General features: G+C 43.3%; 3 protein-coding genes across 11 annotated transcripts; 2 read left to right on the forward strand and 1 right to left on the reverse strand.

Annotated features, from left to right (window-relative positions):
* Positions 1-197: 197 nt before the first annotated feature.
* On the forward strand, positions 198-13,771 carry LOC111081232 (voltage-dependent calcium channel subunit alpha-2/delta-3). 7 transcript variants are annotated; one of them, XM_041592869.1, is made up of 24 exons: positions 198-785; positions 862-943; positions 1,923-2,027; positions 2,089-2,365; positions 3,233-3,627; positions 3,860-4,309; positions 4,421-4,561; positions 4,674-4,757; positions 5,204-5,260; positions 8,479-8,559; positions 8,664-8,738; positions 8,811-8,918; positions 8,981-9,052; positions 9,118-9,320; positions 9,401-9,543; positions 9,794-9,850; positions 10,511-10,604; positions 10,984-11,031; positions 11,166-11,270; positions 11,339-11,457; positions 11,517-11,656; positions 11,730-11,954; positions 12,027-12,551; positions 12,637-13,771. In XM_041592869.1, the coding sequence occupies exons 1-24, from the start codon at positions 670-672 to the stop codon at positions 12,727-12,729; spliced, it is 3,795 nt and encodes a 1,264-aa protein (XP_041448803.1). In that variant the 5' UTR covers positions 198-669; the 3' UTR covers positions 12,730-13,771. The 7 variants fall into 7 exon arrangements, with proteins under 7 accessions (XP_041448803.1, XP_041448808.1, XP_041448804.1 ...); XM_041592874.1 differs by lacking the exon at positions 5,204-5,260 and adding an exon at positions 6,692-6,745; XM_041592870.1 differs by lacking the exon at positions 10,984-11,031.
* Positions 13,772-14,768: 997 nt separating this feature from the next.
* LOC111072570 (pre-mRNA-splicing regulator female-lethal(2)D) lies at positions 14,769-19,573 on the reverse strand. Of its 2 annotated transcripts, none has more exons than XM_022364519.2 (4): positions 18,841-19,573; positions 16,668-16,792; positions 16,280-16,613; positions 14,769-16,217 (listed from the first exon to the last, which is right to left on the reverse strand). In XM_022364519.2, exons 1-4 carry the CDS (start codon positions 19,196-19,198, stop codon positions 15,328-15,330), a joined length of 1,707 nt encoding a protein of 568 aa, XP_022220211.2. In that variant the 5' UTR covers positions 19,199-19,573; the 3' UTR covers positions 14,769-15,327. The 2 variants fall into 2 exon arrangements, with proteins under 2 accessions (XP_022220211.2, XP_022220212.2); XM_022364520.2 differs by lacking the exon at positions 18,841-19,573 and adding an exon at positions 17,007-17,263 and having other exon boundaries at positions 14,771-16,217.
* A 362-nt stretch (positions 19,574-19,935) lies between these two features.
* Positions 19,936-24,689, forward strand: LOC111081235. 2 transcript variants are annotated; one of them, XM_022364523.2, is made up of 4 exons: positions 19,936-20,098; positions 20,338-20,587; positions 20,644-20,923; positions 24,600-24,689. In XM_022364523.2, exons 1-3 carry the CDS (start codon positions 19,994-19,996, stop codon positions 20,859-20,861), a joined length of 573 nt encoding a protein of 190 aa, XP_022220215.2. In that variant the 5' UTR covers positions 19,936-19,993; the 3' UTR covers positions 20,862-20,923; positions 24,600-24,689. The 2 variants fall into 2 exon arrangements, with proteins under 2 accessions (XP_022220215.2, XP_022220214.2); XM_022364522.2 differs by lacking the exon at positions 24,600-24,689 and adding an exon at positions 21,004-21,209.
* Positions 24,690-24,692: the final 3 nt, after the last annotated feature.

The raw sequence follows: 24,692 nt of genomic DNA on the forward strand, positions 1-24,692 counted from the left end.
GTGGGACGCCCGAGGAGGTAAACAATGCTACCGCGCCGAAGCGTCAACTGTCAGGACAGGCGCAGTGGAGGCCCAGAGCAGTGCGGCTAGCGCTTGAGGCTGAAACCTGGCTGTGGTCTCGCTCTGGCTAATGGGCAGCAGGCGATGAACTCATCGCTGACACAGAAACGTCAAAAGAAACGTCAGAACAACGGGCAGAACGACAGTGTAGAGAGAAAAGTTTTCGCTGCCAAACAACACGAAATTTTCACGCACACACACAGCAGCACTGCAGTGCAGGCACGTTGAGAAAATTCGGGAAAAAATAGCCTGCAGATCGTTGTCGGGAAATCGTTTGTCGGAAAATGTTTTTAGTTTGAGTTAGGGAACTCCGATTTCAAGTGGTTGCACGTGTACAGTGAGCAGGATATGTGTGTGGATGGCCAGGACAGGTGGCCTGAGCCGAGCTAACGGGCTAACGGAGTATGTGTGAGACATGTGCGGTGCCTGTGTGTGCGTGTGCGGTGCCTGTGTGTGAGTGCTGAAAAGTGGGCTACAAAATAAGTTCTGGCTCGTATTTATGTCGCGCTTCCGCTCGATCTTCAAGCACCACCGCCAGCAGGAGCAGGAGCAGGAGCCGAAGCATCAGCAGCAGCAGCAGTCAGTACAAGTGGAGCAGCAGGAAGAGACATGGCCTGGTCCTGGACATGGCCCTGCTGGCGCCTCTGCCTGAGCCTCATTTCCATGCTCCTCTGGCATGCCCCCTGCGCCCATCTGCAGCCTGCCGAGAACATCAACTACAATCTGTGAGTGGGCACCCATCTAGAAATCAGAGATAGAAAATCTCACCGCTATCCCCATTCCCCCCTCCACCACATGCAGCGTTCACTCCTGGGCCGACAAACTGGGCATGGAACTGTTTCATCTGGGCGATTTTATCACCAGGCGCAAGGAGGTACAGGAGGTGAGTGCCAGCAAGTATTTTATTGATTTTTCCCACTCGCCGCCGTCTCTTGGTTTTTACGCTCCGTTTACCACATGCTCTATGCCCTGTTCTCTGTTCTCTGTTCTCTGCTCTCTGTTTTTGTGCTGTTATTGTTGTTCTTGAGGTCTCTCAGCCTCTGCCGAGACGGCGACGCCAACTTCGGCTTCGTATTTGGGTTAAAGGCTGACCCCCCGAACACAGTAATTATAAAGTATTACTTGGAAAAATAAAAAAAAACAAGATGGGGAGAGTGTGGATCAGTAGGAGACAACTTTAATACCCAAGGTTTTGAGTGGATAGGATTGCAGATATTAGTTAATTAAATTAAAATGGAATAATTAAGCTAATAGCATGTCCTAGACAATTTCTCTGTTCCATTATAAATATGTCACATTAAAAGCCTGCTCCTACCATTTGAGTTAGTAAGTTGATGCTTAGATACCCTTTTTAAGTGGAACTAAGAATTGAAAGCTAAGCTAGAAATATGTACAGGCCCCAAGAAAGGATTTAGAAAAGTTGAAAACAGTTTAATGACGGATTGTTTTTCTTAGAGCTTCCAGCAGGCATCAGAATGCCATAACCCTTTGAAAGGGTATTCCATTCCAAAAGAATATTTGTCCGCCATTGTGTCTGCCCCCCCAGCCGTATGAGGTCAGTATCTGACGCTGGTCGGGACAGCTGGTATTTTATTTTTAGGCAAAAGCAATTGGATATACAAATGAAACTTTGTTGCACTTGAGTAACAAGCTCATTTGAGCCGCCAACTGTTTATATATGTACATATGTATGTATGTATGTGCATGCGAGTATGTGTAAATAAGTACTTAAGCTCGAACAGATGGCCCTTACTCTTGGGGGGCCTCGTAATGCTCATGGTCCGGGTGGGATTTCAGAGACCAGTTGACGCATTTCGGGCACATTTCTATGGTCGATTTTTTCACCTTTCACATTCCCACAGAGTTTCAAGGAGGCCAAAGTGGTGCAGCGCACTGGAGCCTCAATAGTCGATTCGATGGCCAAGGAAATAGAAATGATGATGGATCTGAAGGTCAGCGCTGTGCGAGTAAGTGATGTGCCCCGTCCTATTCCCCCAAGCAATTCAACAGCCAAGGACTATTTTTTAGCGCATTATGGACACGGCTGAGAACACGGCTCTGTCCCATCAGAACGATATGGCGGATAAGATGTTCTCCTATTACAATGCCAAGGAGATGCTAGAGCCGGGCGATCCCGTGCCACCGATTCCAACGCCTGCACCCGACATGGACAAGGACATTGGGGAGCCACTGATCTATGTGCAGCCCAAGGTGGTGGTGCTGGAGCCGCGGCCGGAGTTCCACAATACACCGGTCAACTTTAGTGTTAGCTCGGTGCACGTGCCCGTGAACGTGTTTGATCGAGGTTTGGAACTATGCTCATAACGATATAATCCGTGTATCTCTTCTCTTTCCACGTCTCTCTCCACGCCTCTCTCTCTCTCTATATCTGTAACTGTAACCTTACTTTTTGGAGCACACCGTGTGCCCTGCCCTGCCCTGCTCTGCCTGTGCCAATTGTCTTTTGTCAAGCTTTCAAACCCGAAACACGCGCATGAAAAGCAAAGCTTATCCAAAACACTCTATGGGCTTTCGCTCGCAGCTCTCTTTCTCTCTCTCTCTGTCGCTCTACGCTTGCTTGCCTTAACCGTTTAACCGCTCATGCGCCTACTTTTTCCTTTTCAATATACAAATCGCTTAAGTCAATGCGCGCCGTACGCGTGCGCGCAGCAAGCACCGCATTGCGCCGCCCGGCAACACACAAAACTGTACCTAATGCAACACAACCAACAAACAAACAAAGAAACAAACAGTTGGCTCAACTGTAACTGTACTCGATCGCCGTTGGTGGCGCATTGCGTACGTTGCCGACTCGCACGCGTGGGACGCAGAGAATCGCTCGATGGCCGGATTCGCCAAAACGCTCAATACTTCTACTAATAATAATAATAAAACATAATGCCAGAAACCGTATAACACCCAACCCAAAGCCACATAACACGGAGAGTCCAAGCACACCAAACAAACAATTAAAAACAAAAAGAACACACCTGTCTTACCTGTCTGTGCCTGCGCTTTCCTGTGCTATGTCCTGCCCGAAGAGACAACACAACGAATTAACACTACGTTAAAGGATTACTAATCTTTGTTTCTATACAAATTCTTTCCGTTTCTCTTGTGCCATAAAAACTTGCCCAATATAACAAATGAAACGAAAAACGACTAAACACAGCACCGGATGTGATAAAGGCGATACAATGGTCGGAGAATTTGGATCAGATATTCCGCGATAATTACAAAAATGATCCCACATTATCGTGGCAATTTTTTGGCAGTTCGACCGGCTTTATGCGTCAATTCCCTGCATCCAAATGGAGAAAGGACGTACCGGTCGATCTATACGATTGCCGGTTACGCTCCTGGTATATGGAGGCGGCGACAAGTCCAAAGGATATTGTCATCCTAATGGATGGATCCGGTTCAATGTTGGGACAGAGGCTAGATATCGCAAAGCATGTTGTCAATACGATACTCGATACATTAGGTACAAATGACTTTGTGAACATCTTCACCTTTGATAAGGAAGTGAACCCAGTTGTCGGATGTTTCGAGGATACACTGATTCAAGTATATATCATTCCAATACTCTTTCTTACACACAGACACTATATTTATTTCGGCCTGATTTTTCGATTATTGATTGATTTCACCATTACATAATTTCAATTCAATTTCAATTGATTTTCTCCCAACAACAATCCGAATCCATAAAACCATGCAATCATAACACATAAACCCCCCAATCCATACCCATATTCGATATACACCAACCACAACGTATATTTCGAAATCCATCCAGGCAACTTTGGGCAACATTCGTGAACTGAAAGAAGGGATTGAAAACTTTGGACCCAAATCGATCGCCAATTATACCGCTGCATTGACAAGAGCATTCGAGATATTGGAAGAGGCGAAGTCGTCGTCGCGCGGTGCACAATGCAATCAGGCGATCATGATCATTGGGGATGGGGCGCCGGAGAATAATCGCGAGGTCTTCGAGATGCACAATTGGCGGGATCCGCCCTATAAGCCAGTGCGGATTTTTACCTATCTGATTGGCAAAGAGGTGGCTAATTGGGATGATATACGGTGGATGGCATGCGAGAATCAGGGCTATTATGTGCATCTCAGCGACACCGCTGAGGTGCGTGAGATGGTCCTAAACTATATACCGGTTATGGCCAGGCCACTCGTTTTGGGTAGGCACGATCATCCGGTGATTTGGACCCAGGTCTATGCTGATATTGAGGTGGGTAATTGCAACATATTGTGTGTGTGTGTGTGTGTGTGTGTGTGTTAGGGGGAACCGAGAACGAAAATTTCCAAACAAAAAAAACTCGTTTGATCTATGCACATCTAGGATACGAAACTCTCCGACCATCTGTGGGAGATCAAGCAGTGCGAGGAGCAGAAGGCAGACGTCCTTGAATATTGGCAGGTGCACGACCGGATGCTGGAGCCCAGCGAGATGAACAGACGCGAGTATCGGCGCATAAAGGAAGTGAGTTGTCACATCATATACTCGTACTAGATATAAGTTCTCTCTAGTTTAAAGTTACGATACTATCTCTTTTTCATCTCTCTTTCTCTCTTGTTCTCTCTTGTGGCGACAGACGTGGAACCAGCCCGTGGACTCAAATGTCTATCAATTCATGACCACCGTATCGATGCCCATTTACGATCGACGCGAAAATGCGGTAAGTGTATGCCAGACAATGACTAGACCTCCCGACTCGATTCTATCGATTCTATGCGAAATCAGCGAGAAATCAGCACTGCAAAATTCTTAGCAAAAAAAAACAAAATAAAATATCAAAATCAAATCCGTGGCAGTTCCCCCCCACTCAGCCAGCCAGCCGCAGCTCCAGGGCCGCCATTCATTTTGCCCTCGACTCATTTACAATTTACAAATCGAAGCAAGCAATCGAATAGCCACGAAATACAGAAAAAAACGACCCCCCCAGCCACCGTCAAAATGCCATGAAAATCGAAATCTATCTATGTAACAAAACTCACCTATACTACTACCAACTACCTACTACTACTACTACTATATTAATATTTTATGCGTTATATATATAACACACAACTACTACCTACTACTACTACTACTACTACCAAACTATACACAACTATACCACAGAATCTCACCGAAGAAGTTTTAATAAATGAAGCACTCTGGGAATTGCAAACACGTGAGGTACAAACTATAATGCCAAATTCTAACAAGCAACAAAAAAAAAAAAAAATTCAATTTCAAATTCCATAAATTTCCAAAATGCGTAATTATTGCGTAAATCGTATTCTACTGCTCTTGAGAAAAAGTTTTATATACGCCAATTAATTGCATATCGTATTGAGCTCTAGCTACCTTACTATATATACATTATATAGATATATACATACATATATATTTATATATATTCTTATATATATATATACAAACTACAAATAAAGTAAACAATTTGTTATACTTTGCGCTACATACATGCATACCTAATCCATATTTAACCAACCAAAAAAAATATATCCTATAACTAACTATTATAGTACTATAACTCGTATATCAAATTCTAGCGCTAAACATGGTCTAGGACCATGGGCATTCTTTAGCAAACTTTTTTGACATTATAGTTGACCACGTACACCACACTGTTTGGGTACCAAATCCAATCAAATCAAATCCAACCAACCAAACCCTAAAATCAAAATCGAAACCAACTCCAATCCGATATAAGTTCATACAATACGAGTATAATACGTATTACTGTTCGTATATGTTTATACAGATATGTACTGTACTGTACTGTACTGTAAATGTAACAAACAAATTCAATTCGAATTGGTTCAAGTATTTAACGATACGTATAATTAGATATTGATTTTCTCTATACTCGTATATAACCGTACTCGTACCATTATAACAATTATCTAATTATCAAATTATCAATTAATACATAGCTATGCCTAGTTAATTACTCAACGTATAAATAGTACTATCTTTTATCTAGCATTTTGAGTAGTAGAATTTAACATTTGTTGTTTTAACTAAGAAAGATGTATACGGGTAACGTAACGATCGCGATCGACTAGATTTACTCTATCCGACTCTACTATATACTCCGTACATAGTGCCAAAACGAACCCCTGTATACCCCCAACCCAACCCCCCAATTAATAAATGTTAGCGTACAACGAACACTTCATTGATGTTTAGTAAGTAAAATCATTGACAAGAAAACAAAAAAACCAAAGTGAAATCCAAACTAGGCTACTGCTGAGGACCTTTGTATATAGAGCACACCAGAACAATCCCACAACCACAAAAAGACACACCAACCTACCCCAGCCCCCCGATGGAATGGAAGGCATCGATTCTGAATCCTGTGTTGGAGTTTTTATACCCTTCTTCGATTGAGCAGCAGGCAGGATAGGACTATGTAGGAGCCCCTTCTTCAGCGCCTTACCCACAGCCAGCGACACCACCGATACACCCCACTGCCACCCGCCACCGCTCTTACCTAACCCCAGACCCAACCCACCCACCCCTCTAGAATAAACCCTATTTAAGTTGCTTCCGTTCCCCAGAGAATTGATTTATTAAATATGTACTACAAATACAAATTCACAGCTCATTAATCTAACGACCGATATAAATCCGGCTGCGAAAATAAACCTTCAAGTTGTGAGTAAATTGTTTCTAAATCAAATCCAACAACTGCAACAAAAATTAATATAAAACAAACCAAAAATAAGAACAACAAAAAATCAAAAAAAAAAAACCAAAGCAAATACCAATACAATTTTTTACAAAATGTCACTTTCCTTATTTGTTATCTAAGCTGCATGTAAATTGTACAAAATTCGATTTTTTTTTTGTTAAATCTTTTGATTTGACTTAATTTAATTCCAGCACCGACGATTCGAGATTCCATTTTCAGTTGCCACCTAAATTTTTGGTTTGTGTTTCTGTGATGCCTCTCTATCCATAACCTCTATGCACCCCTCCATCCACCGCCCTGAGCCATGCCACTTATGATTTCTTACCCAGTGGAATCCAGAATCCATCCCACACCAAAACCCACCCCACCCCACCATTTATGCCTTGATTTATTTTTGCAATTCTAGTCTAAGTTCTCTTTCAATCTTGCTCTTGCTCTCTCTCTCTCTCTCTATCTGTCTCTCTGTTTCTCTGTCTCTGTGTAATGCTTCTATCGAATGGGCTTCCAGATCAGTGAAATATCCGTGATCGGATCCTTTGGGCCATGGCATACATTTCTACTAAAACTAACTGTCTGTCTCACTCTAATATATATGTATATCCCTCACTCGCTGTGGCAAATGCTGTCTTGTACGAGTAGTACCACCCACCCCCCGTGTTAAACAGAAAGCTCTGTGCTCACACTACAATATGCCACAAAATATATATGTGTGTGTGTGTGTGTGTGTGTGTGCGCGTGTGTGTGTGAAGGGTATAAAAACTGTAAAAAATATACACCAAAACGGCCACAACAACAGCAATACCAAATACCAACATAAACAACGCAAACAGACATGCCAAAGCCCTCCCCCACCATTCCACACATGCCATACGAACCAAAGGTCCCTCCACCACCCACCCACCCACAACTGACTACACTCTGTAAACAGCTTCTTTCCAACACTTTTCAGTTGATTCTTCTACTCTCTACTCGACTATCTTTTTCTTTACACTCTGTGATCTCTCTCTCTCTCTCTCTGTTCATTATTTCGGTTCAAACTCTTCCAAACACTCAACAACAACATCAACAACGCTCTCTCTATCTCTCTTCTTCATACGCTCTTAGTACTACTCTGCCTAGCCATGTAAATTAGCCGCTAAAAAACCGTCCAGAAACGCTTAACAAAATTCGAAAAACAAACAAAAATCTTTATAAACATCAATATCAATACAAAAAAAAACAACATCCATAAAAATCCTTTTGAAAAGAACTCTCTCTTGATCTTGACTGTACTCGTACTTTGTACTCGTAAGTTCTTGCGTAGTAGACGATGCTTCTATCATACTCGTACTCGTACTCGTATTTGCATTCAACATTGTTTCCGTTTTCCGTTTTGTTTTTACATCTTTTGTATTTTCCTTTGAGATGCCTTTAAAAAATAAAATGCGTAAGCCGAATCGAAGTTTCGTTTTTGTACTAGCAATGCCATTTATCAAACTCAAATTTCAAATTCATTTTTCAGTAATTGATTAAAATGCAAAAAAAAAAAAAAAATATAAACTAAACTAAACCATTCTCTATACTTGTAAACATTTTTAAAGTCCAACTTGTGTATATGTTTTCTGACCACTTTCCCCCCTCTCTCGGATCAATACTCTGCCAAAACTTATGCAAAAACCCTTCTTCCCCCCCCTCCCGACACGATCATGCACAACAGACAAGGATTGCAAACATTTTGGGCGTAGCCGGCACCGATGTGCCCATCAATGAAATCAAAAAGCTGCTGTCGCCATTTATGGTAGGTCCTTCCGATTTACCTCTAAGATTATAAGCAAATAATTCTCTCTCTCTATCTCAATCTCTCTCTGTCTCTGTGTCTCTGTGTGTCTGTGTTTTGCACAGCTTGGCGTAAATGGCTATGCGTTTATAGTAACCAACAATGGTTATGTACTATTCCATCCAGACTTTCGTCCAATTGTGAGTATTCCTCCTCGGTCATAGTATTCGGACTATTCGGACTGACTGGCTAATCGTTTTGTTTTGTTACAGTTCCAAGGTTATATACTGAAACCGGCATACAATAGCGTGGACATGATTGAGGTGGAGCTATTGGATGACGATCGACCCGCCAGAGACTTCAATCCAGTGCTGATGACGGTAGGAATTCAAAATTTGTCGAACTGTAAGCAAAATATATATATTTTTCTGCTTCTGAACAGATACGCGATTCTATAATCAATCAATCGACCAGCAGCAAATGGATGTTGGTCAAGAATCATTTCGATGAAATGGTAAGCCATAATATTTCCCCCGGTAAAAAGTCGAACTTCAATTGGGTTTTTGTGTGTTTCCACAGAAACGGGTGAATCGCATCAAGCGCCAGTATTACTGGACAGCCATCAAGAACACACCATTCACGCTGGTCATCTCCTATCCGGAGCAGTACGGCGTCAGTCGCATAGATATACGATCCGAGCAGGATATCCATCGCGTTAATATCAAGGGCACAAATATACGCAGCTTCTTCGATGGCAAGCGATGGAAATTACATCCAGATTGGTGGGTTTTTTTTTTTTGCATGCCTGTACATTCCACATGCTAATCACAATTAAATCCTTTGGGGGTATTTCGTTTTGCAGGCTATTTTGCAAGCAAAGCAACATGACATTCAGAACGCCAGAGATCGAACTTTTGTACTTTCTCGAGCGTATGAGTGAGCCTGGCTGGCGATGGCCAGCGAGTCGAAGCGCAATGCCCCCGGAGCATACAGCTGCCATGTTCTGTAAGTATATAGTGTGAACATACGCGAGTAACAAGCCGCCCAGTCCCACCGATTTCCGATGCTCTCCAAATCAAGCCGCTTCGCTAAAAAAGCCGCTCCTCCGCTATCTCCAACATCTCTCTCTCTCTCTCTCTCTCTCTATATATCTCTGTTATGCCCATTTTGTGTGTGTTGTTTTGTTGTTCTGTTCCTTTGGCCTTAGACATGCGAAAATTACGATTGCAAACTCAATATTCATGCAAATTCACAGCTAACAACTCATCAACTGGCCGCTATCCATCAATCAATGAAAAAGAAGGCTACTATTGTGAGTAACGAATGCCAAACAGTTGCAGTCACAGTTGCAGTTACATTTGCAGTCTCAGTTACAGTCTGTTTAAACACGCACCCAAAATAGCACCCAAGTAGCACCGATCGATCATTCCACTCTCACTTAATCTGCACTTCAACCACTTGGCTGTGATTATGTCCCATATATGTTCATGGTCCGTACTGTATCTACACTTGGCTGTGAACCGATGACAATTCTTTGAAATTTGAAATAATTTTGTATGCATTTTCTGTACCCATTTCGTGTTAACGTTTTCAATGCTGTAAGACACTAAGCCTAGAATAAAAATTCAATCTATTTGGTAAATCAAATCCATTGTAGAATTGTGTGTTAGTGTCTTATGGTTTTGAAACTCACTGTAGTTAGCTGAGGAGTTTGCACCCCACAATCGTTGCATGTTACAGAGGACTCTGATATCATTTTTATGTGTATTTTATCCGACACCAAACCAAGACTTTTAGTGTAATAATTCGACACTGACCACACACACACACACACACACACACACACACGTGTACGTGTAACTGGAGAATAGTTGGGCAGCAAGTATCCCAATTCTTCTCCGGATTACTCTCATATATACCTTCCCATTTTGGGGGCGCAGCTTTTGACTCTCGTGTGGTTTTGTGTTTGCAGGCGATAGGCAGCTGATGCAGGCCCTGGTCTTCGATGCCCGCGTCACCGAGTGGTTCTCCAAGAACACCAGCTTCAATTCCAAGGACGACAAGGGGTAAGTGGGGCACTGGGCAGCGGTGTAGGGTATGAAATAGTGCTAGGCTCGACACCTCAAAGTACTACAGTCAACGCCCCGCCCCGCCCCGATGAAGGCAGTCGCCACATACTCGTATTAACCATATTTTTATTATTTATTTCTGTGTACACCCTTTCTTTTTCTCACATTTATTTGCACTTTATTATACCGAATACGTTCTTGTCGTCTTTGTCGCTGTTGTTGTTTGATATTTAATGTCTCTCTCATAATGATGTTTTTTGCACCCACAATATTGAAATATCTATTGAATATTTAATATTGAATATATCTACGCCCCCACAAACAACATAATGCCTCTTCATAATGAATACCAAAAAAAACATTCACAAATATCTAGCACAAGCGCATCAAGCCCAATAGCCGTTCTAATGGGTTTGCTGCCAAGGTAAACGAATACTTACAGTATACATTATGTACTTCTACTTCTTCAATACTTTGTTAATAATTAATATTCATACGTATATTAGTTATATCTCTCCGTACATGTCTCTAATATATGCCCTCTATCTGTTCGCCTAGAAACGAATTCAAGCAGCGTTTTGGCGTCACTGTCGCCTTCCTGGCCACCCACAGCGGCCTCACACGCTGGCACGAGTTCAACATGGCCGAGGAGCCAAGTGTCGGGTAAGATTTTACATAGTTAGAAACAACCACAAATACTACAGCCACCCTACGGTTACTCTTTTATGCAGCGAGACCTTCAGCAAGAACAATAAACGCGCCATCGATGAGATCTGGTATAAGCGCGCCGTGGACCAACATTTTGTACGGGAGGAAAGCTTTGTCTACTCCGTGCCCTTCGATGCGGGTGGTATGTATTGGAAACTTCCACTTTGAGCTCCTCCACATAATCCTCGCTTTCTGCTTTAGAGAGCAACTCTGAGATCCTTGTAACTGCCAGTCATGCCATCTTCCATAATGAGGGCGGCAAATCCGCACCGGCGGCCGTTGTGGGCTTCCAGTTTCAGCATTCGGCGCTCTACAAGCTCTTCCACAATATCACCGGCAATGTGAGTGTAGCTACAAGTAGCCGCTTTCCATTTTTATTTGCTCTTAATTTTGATTGTTTCCTTTGGATGGCAGGCCTGCGCCGTGGATGACAAAGACTGCTATATACTGGACAACAATGGCTATGTGATCATCTCGACGCGAGTCCATGAAACGGGCAGATTCTTTGGAGAGGTCAATGGGGCGATTATGAAGCGTCTGCTGGAGGAGAACGTGTACAAGCGTGTCGTCGTCTATGACTACCAGGCGGTGTGCTTTGAGTCCAGGGGCGACAATAATGCATCCAGCATGCTGCTATCGGTAGGAGCATTCTCTCGGAGATACATATGTATGTGTCTCTCGATATCGAGACTAACTTTCTGACCATTACAGCCGCTCTATCATGTTCTGCGACTGGGCAAATGGCTGCTGCATACGGCGCTGTGGTATATTGTGCAACTAATGCAACTGGCGCCCGGTGTGTCCGCCCACTACGCTGAGATGTACAGCGATATGAACGGCACTGAGCCGGAGCCGGAGCACCATCACAATGGCCACGGCAAGAAGTCGGATAGCGAGGAGCATTGGCTCCGCTATCTGACGCTGCACCGGACACGCCTCAAGTCCTGCGACATGCAGCGAGAGCTCTACACGCTCTACAACGAGAAGGACAACGTTGTCTACAATATGACAGCGCACGCATGCGAGCGGCCATTTGTCGTCCTGCCCATACCGTTCAGCAACCTCATTCTGCTGGTCGTTGACCAGCTGTGTCCGCGGGACGGTGCCCTCGTGCTGACGGTCAATCCGCAGACGATCGACTACCATCTGTCGGTGAACGATTCGCTGGCCTGCTACAAGCACGCCCGCGAGTTCAATCGCATGCGACCCCAGAGCTGCATCAGTCGGCATGCGAATGTGAGTCGATTTATATTTAATAGATAGATACAGAGATATGTAGTGAGTGGATTAGACATTAATACTACATATAATTCTTTTGCAGGAGAGCAACATCAAGCTGTGCGGCAAGGCCTGCTCCCTCTATGCGAATCTCACCCTCTTACTGCTCTGCCACATCCTGAGTCGCTGGCTGTAACGGCAAACGACCAGTTTAGCTTAAATCTAGGCAATACGTTTTTTGTATTATATTGTACGAGTATAGGAACCCCCCCTCTCCACGCCCCAATACCAATCGCCGAACAATGGACATTTTTTACTCTCTCAACGCTTGAGCGCAGTTCAATAATTAATACGAGTAATTAACAAAAATATTTTTGGTCACCTAGAGAAACTTTTCCAAATTAGTTTTTAAGTAGCTAAATAATGTATCTGAGGAGGAGAAGGAATCGGAGGAGGAGGAGGAGGAGGAGGAAACCAAAGTGAATACCGGGACAGTGCGTGCCGACTGGGGTGACGTGGCGGTGCGCCAGCGCCAGGCTTAAGCTTACATATTGTGGACCTTCCAATAGACAAAACTTAATTAGAAAAAAAAATGTACACTTACGAGTTATGCGTAGAGTATGTATATGAGACTACAGAAATCCAACAACGGCCTTAAACGACTTGCAAATATATTCGCTGAATGCCATCGAGTGCGGTTCAAGTACATAATACGCAATAGAACTTATGGCACGCACTGTACCAATGCCGACTACTGCCCAATGGTTATGTGTGTGAATGAGTGAGTGTTTTGAATGAGTTCGTTTGAATGTTTGTTGTTAATCTTAATTTAAGACGGCCACATTTGTATGTAACAATTAGCAACAAAGTTTATGTTTAATGAGCGGATCAAGAACACTATCGATAAAGCGAATAATGGAACCATTAATTATATATAATGTACTATAATGTATATGTAAACACCCACACACACACTTATACGATATAATAATTATATACTACATAAACCACACACACACACACACACATACATACCATACATACTACATCTAAGTAGCTTTTGTATATTTTCTTAGCTTAGCCCCGCATTTGGGGGATGAAACAGACCGAAATTTCTGCCTTTTGTAACAACAGATTCGCTAAATGATGGGGAAAAAAAAAAAAAAGCAAAAAACCAAAACCAAAACTAAAAATCTAAACCGAAACAGACCTACATAAATGCAATGTTTTTATATATACACAATTAATGCGAATTACGATGAGGAGGATGATAAAGATGATACCTAGCATAACCCACAAGTACCTACTTATATGGATATATGAAGACGGAACCTTTTTTATTACGAACTACTTGATACTTGAGCCACAGAACTGAGCCGCGGACAGTGCTGATTGGTGTTAGCAAAACAGCATCTAGTAACTAAAGTATGATTTATTCGTACTAATATTAAATTTGAACATTGACTAGTTGAAATTTACCAAACAAAAAATAACTTGTGCTCTTAAGAATCGTATCTTATTAGTGTTTAGGCAAACAACAAAACCCTCGACAGAGCGGGATCTCACCTCAGATCAGAACGGAACTTACTAAGCTTTAGCCGCCACCCACTTGTTCCCCCATTGGTAGTGTAATCGACTTGTGCCATTTGAACTGCCTAGAATTTGTTATTAACTATTTACTAATCGAATGATGTCATTTCAATCATTTTAGCAAATATCCCCAAAATCATCCAGATTATCCTCTCCTCTCACAGCTTGTTACACACCTACAAATCATTTGTAAATTCCCGATAGGGCACCAGCAAAGCAATGAGACAGAGAGATGATAAGAAATACAGACAGCCTACATCAAGCTTCTCGAATAAAACCCCCCATTACACATTTCCCAATCTCGAATACTACACTAAGAGGATGGATGCATTATCCGTTTCCCAATCCACAATCTCCAATATTATCTAGTACAACTTTTCACATATACACACATCTACACACACAAACACAACTCTCGCTATTGATAGCCACAATTGTATTACATTAAATAAACTACAACTAATAATACAAATTTAAACAAAAAAACATTTGTCTACTGTGCTAAAAGAAGAAAATGATAATAAAAACGAAATAATTTCACAATTATTCCTGATGCGTATTTTTTCTACTGCCAAAATAGAATAGAATCATTATGTTCATATGGAATTAAAAAAATAACAGAAAGTATAAGACTATGATTGGATAAATGTCAAAAGGACAGTGGGATTGTAATTTTCGTTATGCTTAACAATTTATTTTAACACAAGTTTTTATATTATTTTACAGAACTTTCATCGTATTACAAAAAATGTCTTACGCTAGTAATTAAAATCTAATTTAGCTAGATGACGAGTCTCGTTATGAGCAAGATTTCTTTCATTCAGCTGATTCAATATGTGTAATCGTTTCTTGCTTCATCCTTTAGCTCGTTCATATGTGCTCGTATGTGGGATACACTCTCTATATTTAAATACATATTGTGTATAGTAGTAGATCATATGTATGTATATATCAGGGACTTCTGTGCAATTATGCCTATATAGTGAATGCAAACACAATGAATGCTAAACGTATTTTACAAGAAAAATGTGTAAAAAAAAAATTAATCGGATACAGTAAATTATAATAGCATTATTACTCTTAAGAAGTCTCTCTCTGTTTGGAAATCTCAATTTACGAAAATGAAACGTCAGGAATTAACGATTAATATGACAAAAGAAATCATAAAGTGTTCGCGACCCTTTTGAAAAAGGCCTAATGCCGCTTAGGTCGAGTAGTCTACGGCACCGCCGCCGTTCTGCTGCATGCGCACAGAACGACGTCGCGTCAAAATGCGAGCAGGTGACGCTACTACTCCCGCATCAGTAGGCTCAGGGCATACCACGACTCCAGATTCCAGAACGTTAGCTAATGTTGGCGGTACAACCGCTGACACAACTGCTGCTGCGGCCTCCTCGGTGGCAGTGATTCCAACAACAGCATTATTATTTTCCAGGATCACCGACGTTGCCATCGTAGTTGCTACCGTCGCTGCTGCTGCTTGCAACTCTTCCTCCAATTGGGAGCTGCGTCGCGTTGGCATGCCTCGCAGCTTGGACTTCTTGGGCGGCAGTGTTCTGGGAGCACTTACTTCCCTCACTGTTGTCACTTCCTCGACACTGTAGCTGACAGGGGTCGGTGCCACCACGTTCGTGGTCGTCTCCTCTTCGTAGTTCCTCTTTCGTGCCAATCGCACCGCATTCCCATTACCGTTGCTGTTGCTATTGCTATTGCTTATTTCATCGGGCAGAATATGCTCTGCGGGATTAGACAAGATTTGTTCGTTGTTATTAACGGTCTTGGTCTCCCCGTTCAGATGGTCGGCATTTGTGGCTTTGCTTTCCAGGGTGGCGTTCTCATCGATTGTCTCTAGTTTTCCCATCGTTAAGGGGGTCGGCGTCTGTGGCGGTGACATCTTGTTCGTGCCGTTGGTGGTGGGCGGTGGTGCCAAGGCAACGGTCTCGTCCCTCGTGTGAGCCTGCTTCAGCTGAGCATTGTCCTTCTCCAGTGTTTGGATGCGATCGCGTGTGGTCTTCAGTTCCTGCTGTAGAAACAATATGGTGCTCTGCATGCCCTCCACATCCTCGTCCAGCTCTTGCAGAAAGTCATCAAGCTCTGCGAAAAATCAGAAATAAATGTCAGATGTAGCCAAGGCAGAAAATTGTCCTTGAACTTACCCGATTGCGATTTCTTCACCTCCTCGCTGAAGCTCTTCTGCATGGCCAATTCAGTCTCTAGCTTTGCCAGCCTTCCGTTCGATGTCATCTTGCCCAGCTCCTCGTTCTCCTGGTAGAGCAGTCGGCACTTGGCCATCAGCCGCTTTCCTGTGTTGGAGTCCGGCGTAAACTTCCAGGCGGACAACTCGTTCTGGGTCTCCTCCAGCTTGGTCTTGGTGGCCTTTAGCTCCTTCTTGAGTCGCTCAAAGAGCAGATTGACGGCTGGATCCAGCAGAGCGGTGCGCAGCGCCAATGCTGTCGGTGCCTGCTGTGCCTTGTACTCGGCAATTTGGCTCTTTATAGGAATCAGAATTAGATGCGTTTACAGGAAAGTTTTGTGCTAACCTACCACATAGTCCTGAAACTCCTGCTCCTTGTTGGCCAGCCGCCGCATAAGGATCTTTTCGCGACGCTGGGCATCGGCACAGATCTGCCCCATGCGTACCTGCTCCACCTTGAGGGTCTCGATCTCATCTGCAGGACGGAAAACAAAGTTAGGGTCTGTGTTAGACAGCTATTCGTGGAAGCCATTCGCCTTAAAGGTCTGGCAGTCAAGGCAATTCTTATACACATATGCCAGCCATTGCACTGCCATTTGTCTTTTTGAACAATTATACATGGTATTTAAGAAGTTCTTGGGACAGAGTGTGTGTTTTTTGATAAAAGGGAACTTAATGCGAGATCATACCAATGCGTTGCAATCATTCGTGTAAGTTCGTGACATTGTTGGTGGAAAAGGCCGCCGCCGCAGCCGCCGTCCTTCGCCAGGCTCTTGTTGGGCGCGGAGGGGGTTGTCACGAGTCACGGTTTTTGGGGAAACTTGAACACGATTCATTCTTTATCTTGCACTTATCAGATCATATATTGCTTGATTGCTTTGCTTGCTTGAGCTCTTGCTTTTACTTGCATTATTTCTCGATTTCGATTCGATTTAGCTTTTCTTTTTGCAAACACTGTGGGAAAACAGCAACAAACGGTTGAACAGATTTTATTGTGGCAGAACGGAAAATGATTTTGAAAAACACTTGCAAAAAACTCGACGCACACACACACACATTTAGCTCAGAAAGCTCTCGGAGAAAGCTTTCCACTCTCTTCATTCATTCAGCATTGCTTTTGCTTTTGCTTTGCGGCATTTACGAACACTCTTTTGTGATATACAAAAAGTTTATTGACTTTGGTTATTTTGTTGTATTTGACTTTTTCTTGTTGTGCAAACACACTTTGTATTTATTTATACAATTAATTAATTTATGCAAACAATTGCGTTGTAGAACGAACTCGCAGAGGTACCTGCATCGTGTGTGCATGTGTGTAATTACAGTTAATTAACTGCTTAAATGCTCTCCCTCTTTTGCCAGGCAAAATTATTGCCGCTATTATTTAACGACACTATTTAATTGCTTATCTTATCGAAAAGAGCAACAAAACCAAGTCTTGCACACCGAACACACACACACAATCCACGGGCAGAGCTCTTTGGCGCCTTTTTTATTTATTTATACAACTTTGAGAGTTCTTTGGCCATGATTTTATATATATTTTTTGATTATATTTTCTCTTTCACTGTATACCGGGATAACACAAAACTTGAACAGAAAAATAATTGCGATTTATTTATGCGCTCTCTTGTGCGTTATTTTATATGTAATACACTCGCCTTTCCTTGGCGCTTTATTCATTTATAATTTCTTTTCGTTTTAATGGACTCAATGGATTCAAATGGGGGCGAGTATGGCAGAGAGACGAGAGTGGGAGCTATATAGAGAGAGAGAGAGAGAGACAGAGACAGATTGATGGTGGGGGAGCCAGAGACACGTTGGCGGCTCGCTCTGGCAAACGAAAAAGTGGTCAAAACGAAAACGCAAAACTAACTGTACACAGCGACGGACGACGAACAAGAGAACGCGAGAGATTTTCGAGATCAATTTATTTTGGTTTACATTTTGTTATCATATTTATATTTGATTGTTCTTTTGCACAACACTTTTACAACACTTTTGCTTTATTTTATTCATGAAGTTAATTTATTTTCAATGAATATTTTTACTGGTTTATGCATTTGTGGCTATTTATCGGTTATATACCCGTTTAGCGTTCATTTCTCTGGCACTTTCACATTTCCTGAAGTTTTATTTAAAAATAAAAATAACAAAAGGTTTATCTAAAGTTTAGATTCTAAACGCTGCTGGAAAGTGTTCTTCCGCAAAGAGTGTTCGCTTCGAGGATCATATCGTGGCACATACGTGGAGTTATTTTTCGAGTGTTTTTCATAAACAATTTCTCCTGCGCACAAACCAAAAAAGAGTGCAGGTGGTGGATCGATAGGAAATACTTACAGGGTATTTAGATAGACAGAGAGTGAGAGTTTAAATCAAGAATGGGAACTAGGCAAATCATGAAATTATAATACAATCAATTTACACCAATTTTTACACTTTCGTTTCTGTTCTTCCCGCTCTTTTGTTGTATATAAAGATAGAGTATATAGGAGGAGCTTTGATTACTGTTATTTATAATACCTTCGAGCAGACGCTGGCGCTGTTCGGCGGCTGCAACAGCCTCGGCAACAGCGGCATGTTGTTGTTCTTGCTGCTGCAGTTGTTGGCGCTGTTGCTCCTGGTTGGGGGTGTTGTGCTGGTGGTGGTGCGAGTGGTGCGGATGATGCGGATGGTGGTGCGGCTCCTCAGACCCGGAGGGTGTCGGCGATGCCGGCCCAGAGGGCGGCACGCCGCCTCCACCAACACCTCCCGCGATGATGCCACTGCTGGCGCCACTGCTAATAAGGTTTATGTTTTGCTCGTATTTGGCTGTCGACATTTTGTCGTAACTGTTCATCAGCGGTCTCTGATCGTCCATAGTCATTGCAGCGACACTCATAACTCGGTTTCAAAAGGCTCTTGTTGTTCGTGTTGGGGGTCCTTTGCCAGCGTTGTTTTGCATATGGGCAGAAAAAATTACACACGTATATGCACCACACACTGCCAATGCGCACACACCAATACACCAATGGCGACGCGGTGGCAAAGAGCGACAGAATTTCGTTGCCCACTTCCAGATGCCAAAAACACGTACTTTTCACGTACTTGCAACGTTGAATTATTGATTACGTGGTGGATTGTTCATTTATTATCACTTTTATTATATTTTTATGTGGTTATTTGCACTTTCATGGCGATATTTTACAATTTTTCACGCAACGACGCAGTCAAGATGAAATTTGTGTAGAATCAACATGGCGTCCGAATCAGTGTGACCGTGATGATAACGATAAAAAATACCATCCGTTATGTTGGTCTTAATTGAGATGGCAAATTTTAGCAGCATCTGCGATAACGATAACAACTGCCACGGAGCTGCTTCCATCTCAGCTGATGCTGATAACAGCGCATTTTACAGCACTAAATTTTTGGTATTTTTATTTTCGTCCAAAAAATAAATACCATTGAATACCATTTCAGCTTCGAGAAATACCATACCATAAGAAAACCAGGCAATCCGGCGATCAAAGAAGACTTAAGCCACTATTTTCTCATACAAATCATGCGGGATATATGGCGAAAAGAAAAATACCAAAAATGTAGTGCTGTAAAATGCGCTGTTACCAGGAAGCAGCTCCGTGGCAGTTGTTATCGTTCTCTGCTAAAATTTGCCATCTCAATTAAGACCAACATAATGGAAACAAAGTGGAAACAAAAGCAATCCAATCCCGCTCCTTCCCTCGAAGAAGCCGTGGAGCTCGGAAGGCGCCGGGCGCCCGGGCCTGGCCCTTGGACAGAGGTAAGACTACCGACCCGACTGCGCCAGTTCATCTATGGCTTATGACGTCTGGTCTGGTTGCACCAGAAGAATGCACCCAAAAAGTTGTGTTGTGTAGTGTGGGCCTATTGCCCAGACTGCAGAGATTATGGGACACCATTGGCTTTGGGCCACCGTCTGCTCGCCCACATTGTGGTCGAGGTCTCGCCCTGATCACCATTTAATTAATCATATTTCTTTTCTTTCCGAATGCCCTGCAGGAATCCCACTCTCCACGTCCCAATGGCGAACATGTGGAGCAACCCAATATCAAGGAACGCTTGAATTTGCATGTCAAGAGACGGCTGCAACAGGATACAGACAGCGCAGTCGACACCACCGAGTTATTGCCTGGTGATCCGTCTGGAAGCGCGGGGAAGCGCGGCAAGGCGAAGGAACCCCTGAAGCAACGCAAACCGTATCAGAAGCGGGCGGAAAAGAATAAAACGGAGACCACAAAGTGCAAGAAAGGTAGATTGGCACAGAGTCCAGGAAGAAAAGACAAAGCTAATACGTTCCAATTTCAGCCACGCAAATCGCCAGCCCAGCGCTGGAAGCGGAGCCATTGGACGAACAGGAGCCTGAAGGCTCCCCAGAGACAACAGAGCATAAGTCGACTAGCCGAGATCGTTTTAAGAATGCGGACATACTAAATATGGTGTTGACCTCCAAGAAACGTGCCCTAATGCAAGATCCCGAGGTTCAGGCATTCTGGTCTCGCATCATGGCAGTCATCAAGAGCTAAGAAGAGGCCGCACAACTGTTAAGCGCGTGTCTCTGTTAAGGGTCGAAACGGCCATCCAAAAAGTATGTTAATGGGAATGCTCTGTTGGCAGAGTGGAGGGAATGTTGTATTTTGCAAAACTTGTTAAGTTAAATAATTGTAGAACTGGAATTGAATGTTCCTTGTGTCAGTGCGCAGTCTCCGCTCTCCCATTTTTGCCGGCCGATGCGGTGGCCTGCGGACAGCTGCAGATTTTCAGCTCAGCTCAGAAGGAATTTCACCGTGTCTGGGGTTGCATCGCGTCGCGTGACCGCACAGCAAACGCCAAGCCAAACCAAATATAATAACACTGCAAATTATCAAAAGAAATCAAATCGTGTGTGTTTGTCGTGCCCAAATAAAATAAAGGTAGTTTGCCCCGACATCGATCAAGTGCACTTTCCAAACCACACAACTGCCTGCTGGCAGTTCCGCAATCCAGGGCCCCATCATTTGGCCATTAAGCCAGCCGTATTAGATAATCTCGCTTGGGGCACGGGCTCCGGCGCGGTTTGCTATCGATTTAACTTTTTTCGCTTGGTTTCTTTTAGGGCGCTCATTCTCACGCTCTCTCTCTCTTCGTTCGGGTCGGTCTGCCAAAGCTTAGGGAGACACCAGGGTGTAAATATATAAGGTGAGGAGGTATTTCCGTACTGCTCACACGCAAAAGTAGCTGGAAGTCAGCTCTGTCGCTCTCTGGGAATGACTGACCCTGTATTAATACACTTTGGGTGACTGCTCTGCTCTGCTCTCTGCTCTTTCTCTCTCGCCGTCCACGCTTTGACTTTGCGCTTCGTCCTTGCGAGAGAATTTGCACTGAAATCGCACTCACTCACCACCCACTCGGCAGAACCACCCACAAAGCCCTTCTTTTCGTTTTCAAGAGTTTCGGGCCTTTCATTTCCATTCTGGTCGGACGTCAGCTTGAAATAGTTCGAGAGAAACCCCCAAGGAAATTAATTCCGCATTCCCACATCATCGTCCGCTCTTATGTAAATGAACACAACGACAACTACAGCAAACATTAAATAGAACAATTCGTTATGTTATGGCAAGAGAAATAACTGAAATAGAAGTAAGGGTAAGGGTTCTGGGCATTATATAACAGCAGTGAGAGTAAAAGTGAAAAGTGACTTCAAAACAAAGCAGCGAAAAGTGAAAAGTGATTACAAAACAGTTTTGGAAAAGGAAAAGGAAAAACCTTTATACTATATAAATACATGTATTAATGGTGTATTATAAATCCTAATTGAATTGTATAACCAAAGCAAATCAAACAGAAAACCAACAAAAAATTATACATATTACTTAATCCTTAAATTATTTTGATGGTAATTCATATCCCGAACAAGCAAAAGTACCTTAAAAGAGTAGAAATACGATAGAAATCTCTTTTAAGACCTGAACCCTATACACACACATACATATATTATATTATACAACAGAGTGCAGCAGAGATACTGATACCCATCTCAGTCCCAGGTGTACCCCGGCTACGAACCACCTGAACCACCACCTGAGTAACTATTTCGTTCCACTTATTCTGCCTAGTTCTTTGGGGCTTGCCGTCGTTCTTTTTTTTTAATGGCTAAATCGATAGGTATGCCTTTATGCCAATTGTCTGACTATTACATAAGAAAAGAAAAAGAAAGAAAAACTAGCCAAGAAAACGGAATCAAACAGACCCTGACAGACCAGACGCAAGGCAGTAAATAACTGGGGGGGGAAAAACATTTCCCACAGGAAATGCCAAAAGACGGAGACACTTGACAACATGCAGCACAATGATGGGGCATGCCACTGAGGGGTATGCATTGTGGGTGGATGGGTGGGTGTTGGTAAACCAGCTCGCGAACTAGGTCATTCATTGAATTTTCTGAAGCCACAGAGCGGATGGGACGCAGGCAGTTGGGTCGGTAGTTAGGTTGGTAGGGAGATGAAATTGATATGAAGACGGATATGGAAATAGAGTGTTGCATGCAACAGAGAATGCAATCAAATCGAAAAGGCACATTCAATATTCAAAGGGGAAGTGCCATAATGGACACACACACACACACACCACCACCACCACCATCCTCCCGTATGGCTGGGGGTACGGCACCTACTCTTCCGCCCGACAACAGTATTTTGTTGTGATTGACGGGTCCGACATGACAACAGCCCCTTGACTACCATATTGATTGGCTTTTCATTCGCCTAGCTGTCCATTTTTCATTTTCCTTCTTCTTCACATGCTTTGTGTTTGTGTTTGTGTGTGTGCCAGAAACCCGAATTCGAGGCGTATGCGTAATATTTCCAACTCTGATCATATTCTACTCTTCCGCTTGCTCAACGTCTAAGCATTTGGAGTGGTGCTCTAGAATTAGAGCTCTACAAGGGCTTCAGTGCATTGCACTTTTCTTGATTACGTATACGACTTGCTGCTTGTAAGAGCGAACAGATGAGAAGGGGTTGCCTGCCAGGAGTGGACACAGCGGCGGTGCAAGAATTTAATTACTTTAGCACACAGGAAATAAAGTTTGGCCCCCCAAATGAAGTCATAGAAACCCTCACATGAAAAGGGAGCACTTTTTAAATTACTTTTGGCCGAAAGCGTAAGCCATAGAACGGGGATACACAGTTTTAACTGTTAATTATTTGTTTTTAGTTGGTTTCCCATCTCATGTCTGGTAATTCTTCCGTTACGACCGCTTTGATGTTCCATCTCAAAGGTAATTCCAAAAATAAATCCCTTGAGCTTTGGTTTACCGTATCTAGGCATGGACTGCCCCCCTCGATAAATGTCTGCGTAATTGCTTCTGTTTAGTGCACCATCTACTGTGGGGCCCACGTCACAATAAGTCACTCGAGGCGGCAAACGAGGCCAACTCGGCCAGGCCTAAAGGGAATGAAATGGCAACGGTAAAGCGCTTGCGATGACAAAACTATTAAAAGATTACCCCTATCGGTGGGGGGTGTGCCGCTGTGGGTGTGTGGGCGGTGCATGGGTTACCTAGCTACAGATTCGCGTAAGCAATAGGTTCCCACTCCATAACACCCACGCCACATGGAGGGAAAATCAATGTTTAAGCAATTACCAGACTGACAGAGTAAATTTACTCGTAGATGGCCGGTATGGAGGCGCCTGGGAAAGGACAGAACTATAAAAAAATCATACATTCCATTCGTGACAATAAAAAATCATAATTAATAGTGATTGTTCATTTTAAATCCACTCTGAGCCACTCTGAGCCAGGGCAGTGATCAAGTTCGACAGCAAGACAGCATTGGATTGGCTTCCACAGGCCCACTAATTGGGTCGTCCAAATGGGTTCCACACAGAGCGCGTCATTACAGTTTCGTTCCAAATTCTCTTGCCCTCAGAGAGTGGAGTGCAAGAGAGGGAGAGAGCGCATTTGATGCATTGCGCCGTCGCTTTTATTACCTCACACTCACCTCCCAAACCCAAACCCAACCCCCGCAGACCCTGCTTTCGAACTGCACTTCTTTCGTACTTCGCTGTGTCTTTACCTATTTGCGTCCCACTTTGCTCTGCCGTTATTTCCATTCCTCTTTGGCCTTTTCCGCATAGCTTTCGGTTTATTTTTGCCAAATAGATTTTCACTTTTCATCGCCGCGGACAAGAGATGAGAGCGAGTGGCCGAGTCGCAGTGGCAGTGGCAGAGCCAGAGCAAAATCTGTTTACACCGAATTAGCAAATGCATTCTCATTTTCCAGGCTAACATGATAATCTAACAGCAGAGGAAAACCGCAAATAGTTCAACGAAAGCCAACCAATTGTTGGATAACGAGAAGGGTGTTCCACAAAGA

Source organism: Drosophila obscura, unplaced genomic scaffold (assembly GCF_018151105.1).
Source record: "Drosophila obscura isolate BZ-5 IFL unplaced genomic scaffold, ASM1815110v1 contig_186, whole genome shotgun sequence".
In the NCBI taxonomy this organism is placed as follows: domain Eukaryota; kingdom Metazoa; phylum Arthropoda; class Insecta; order Diptera; family Drosophilidae; genus Drosophila; species Drosophila obscura.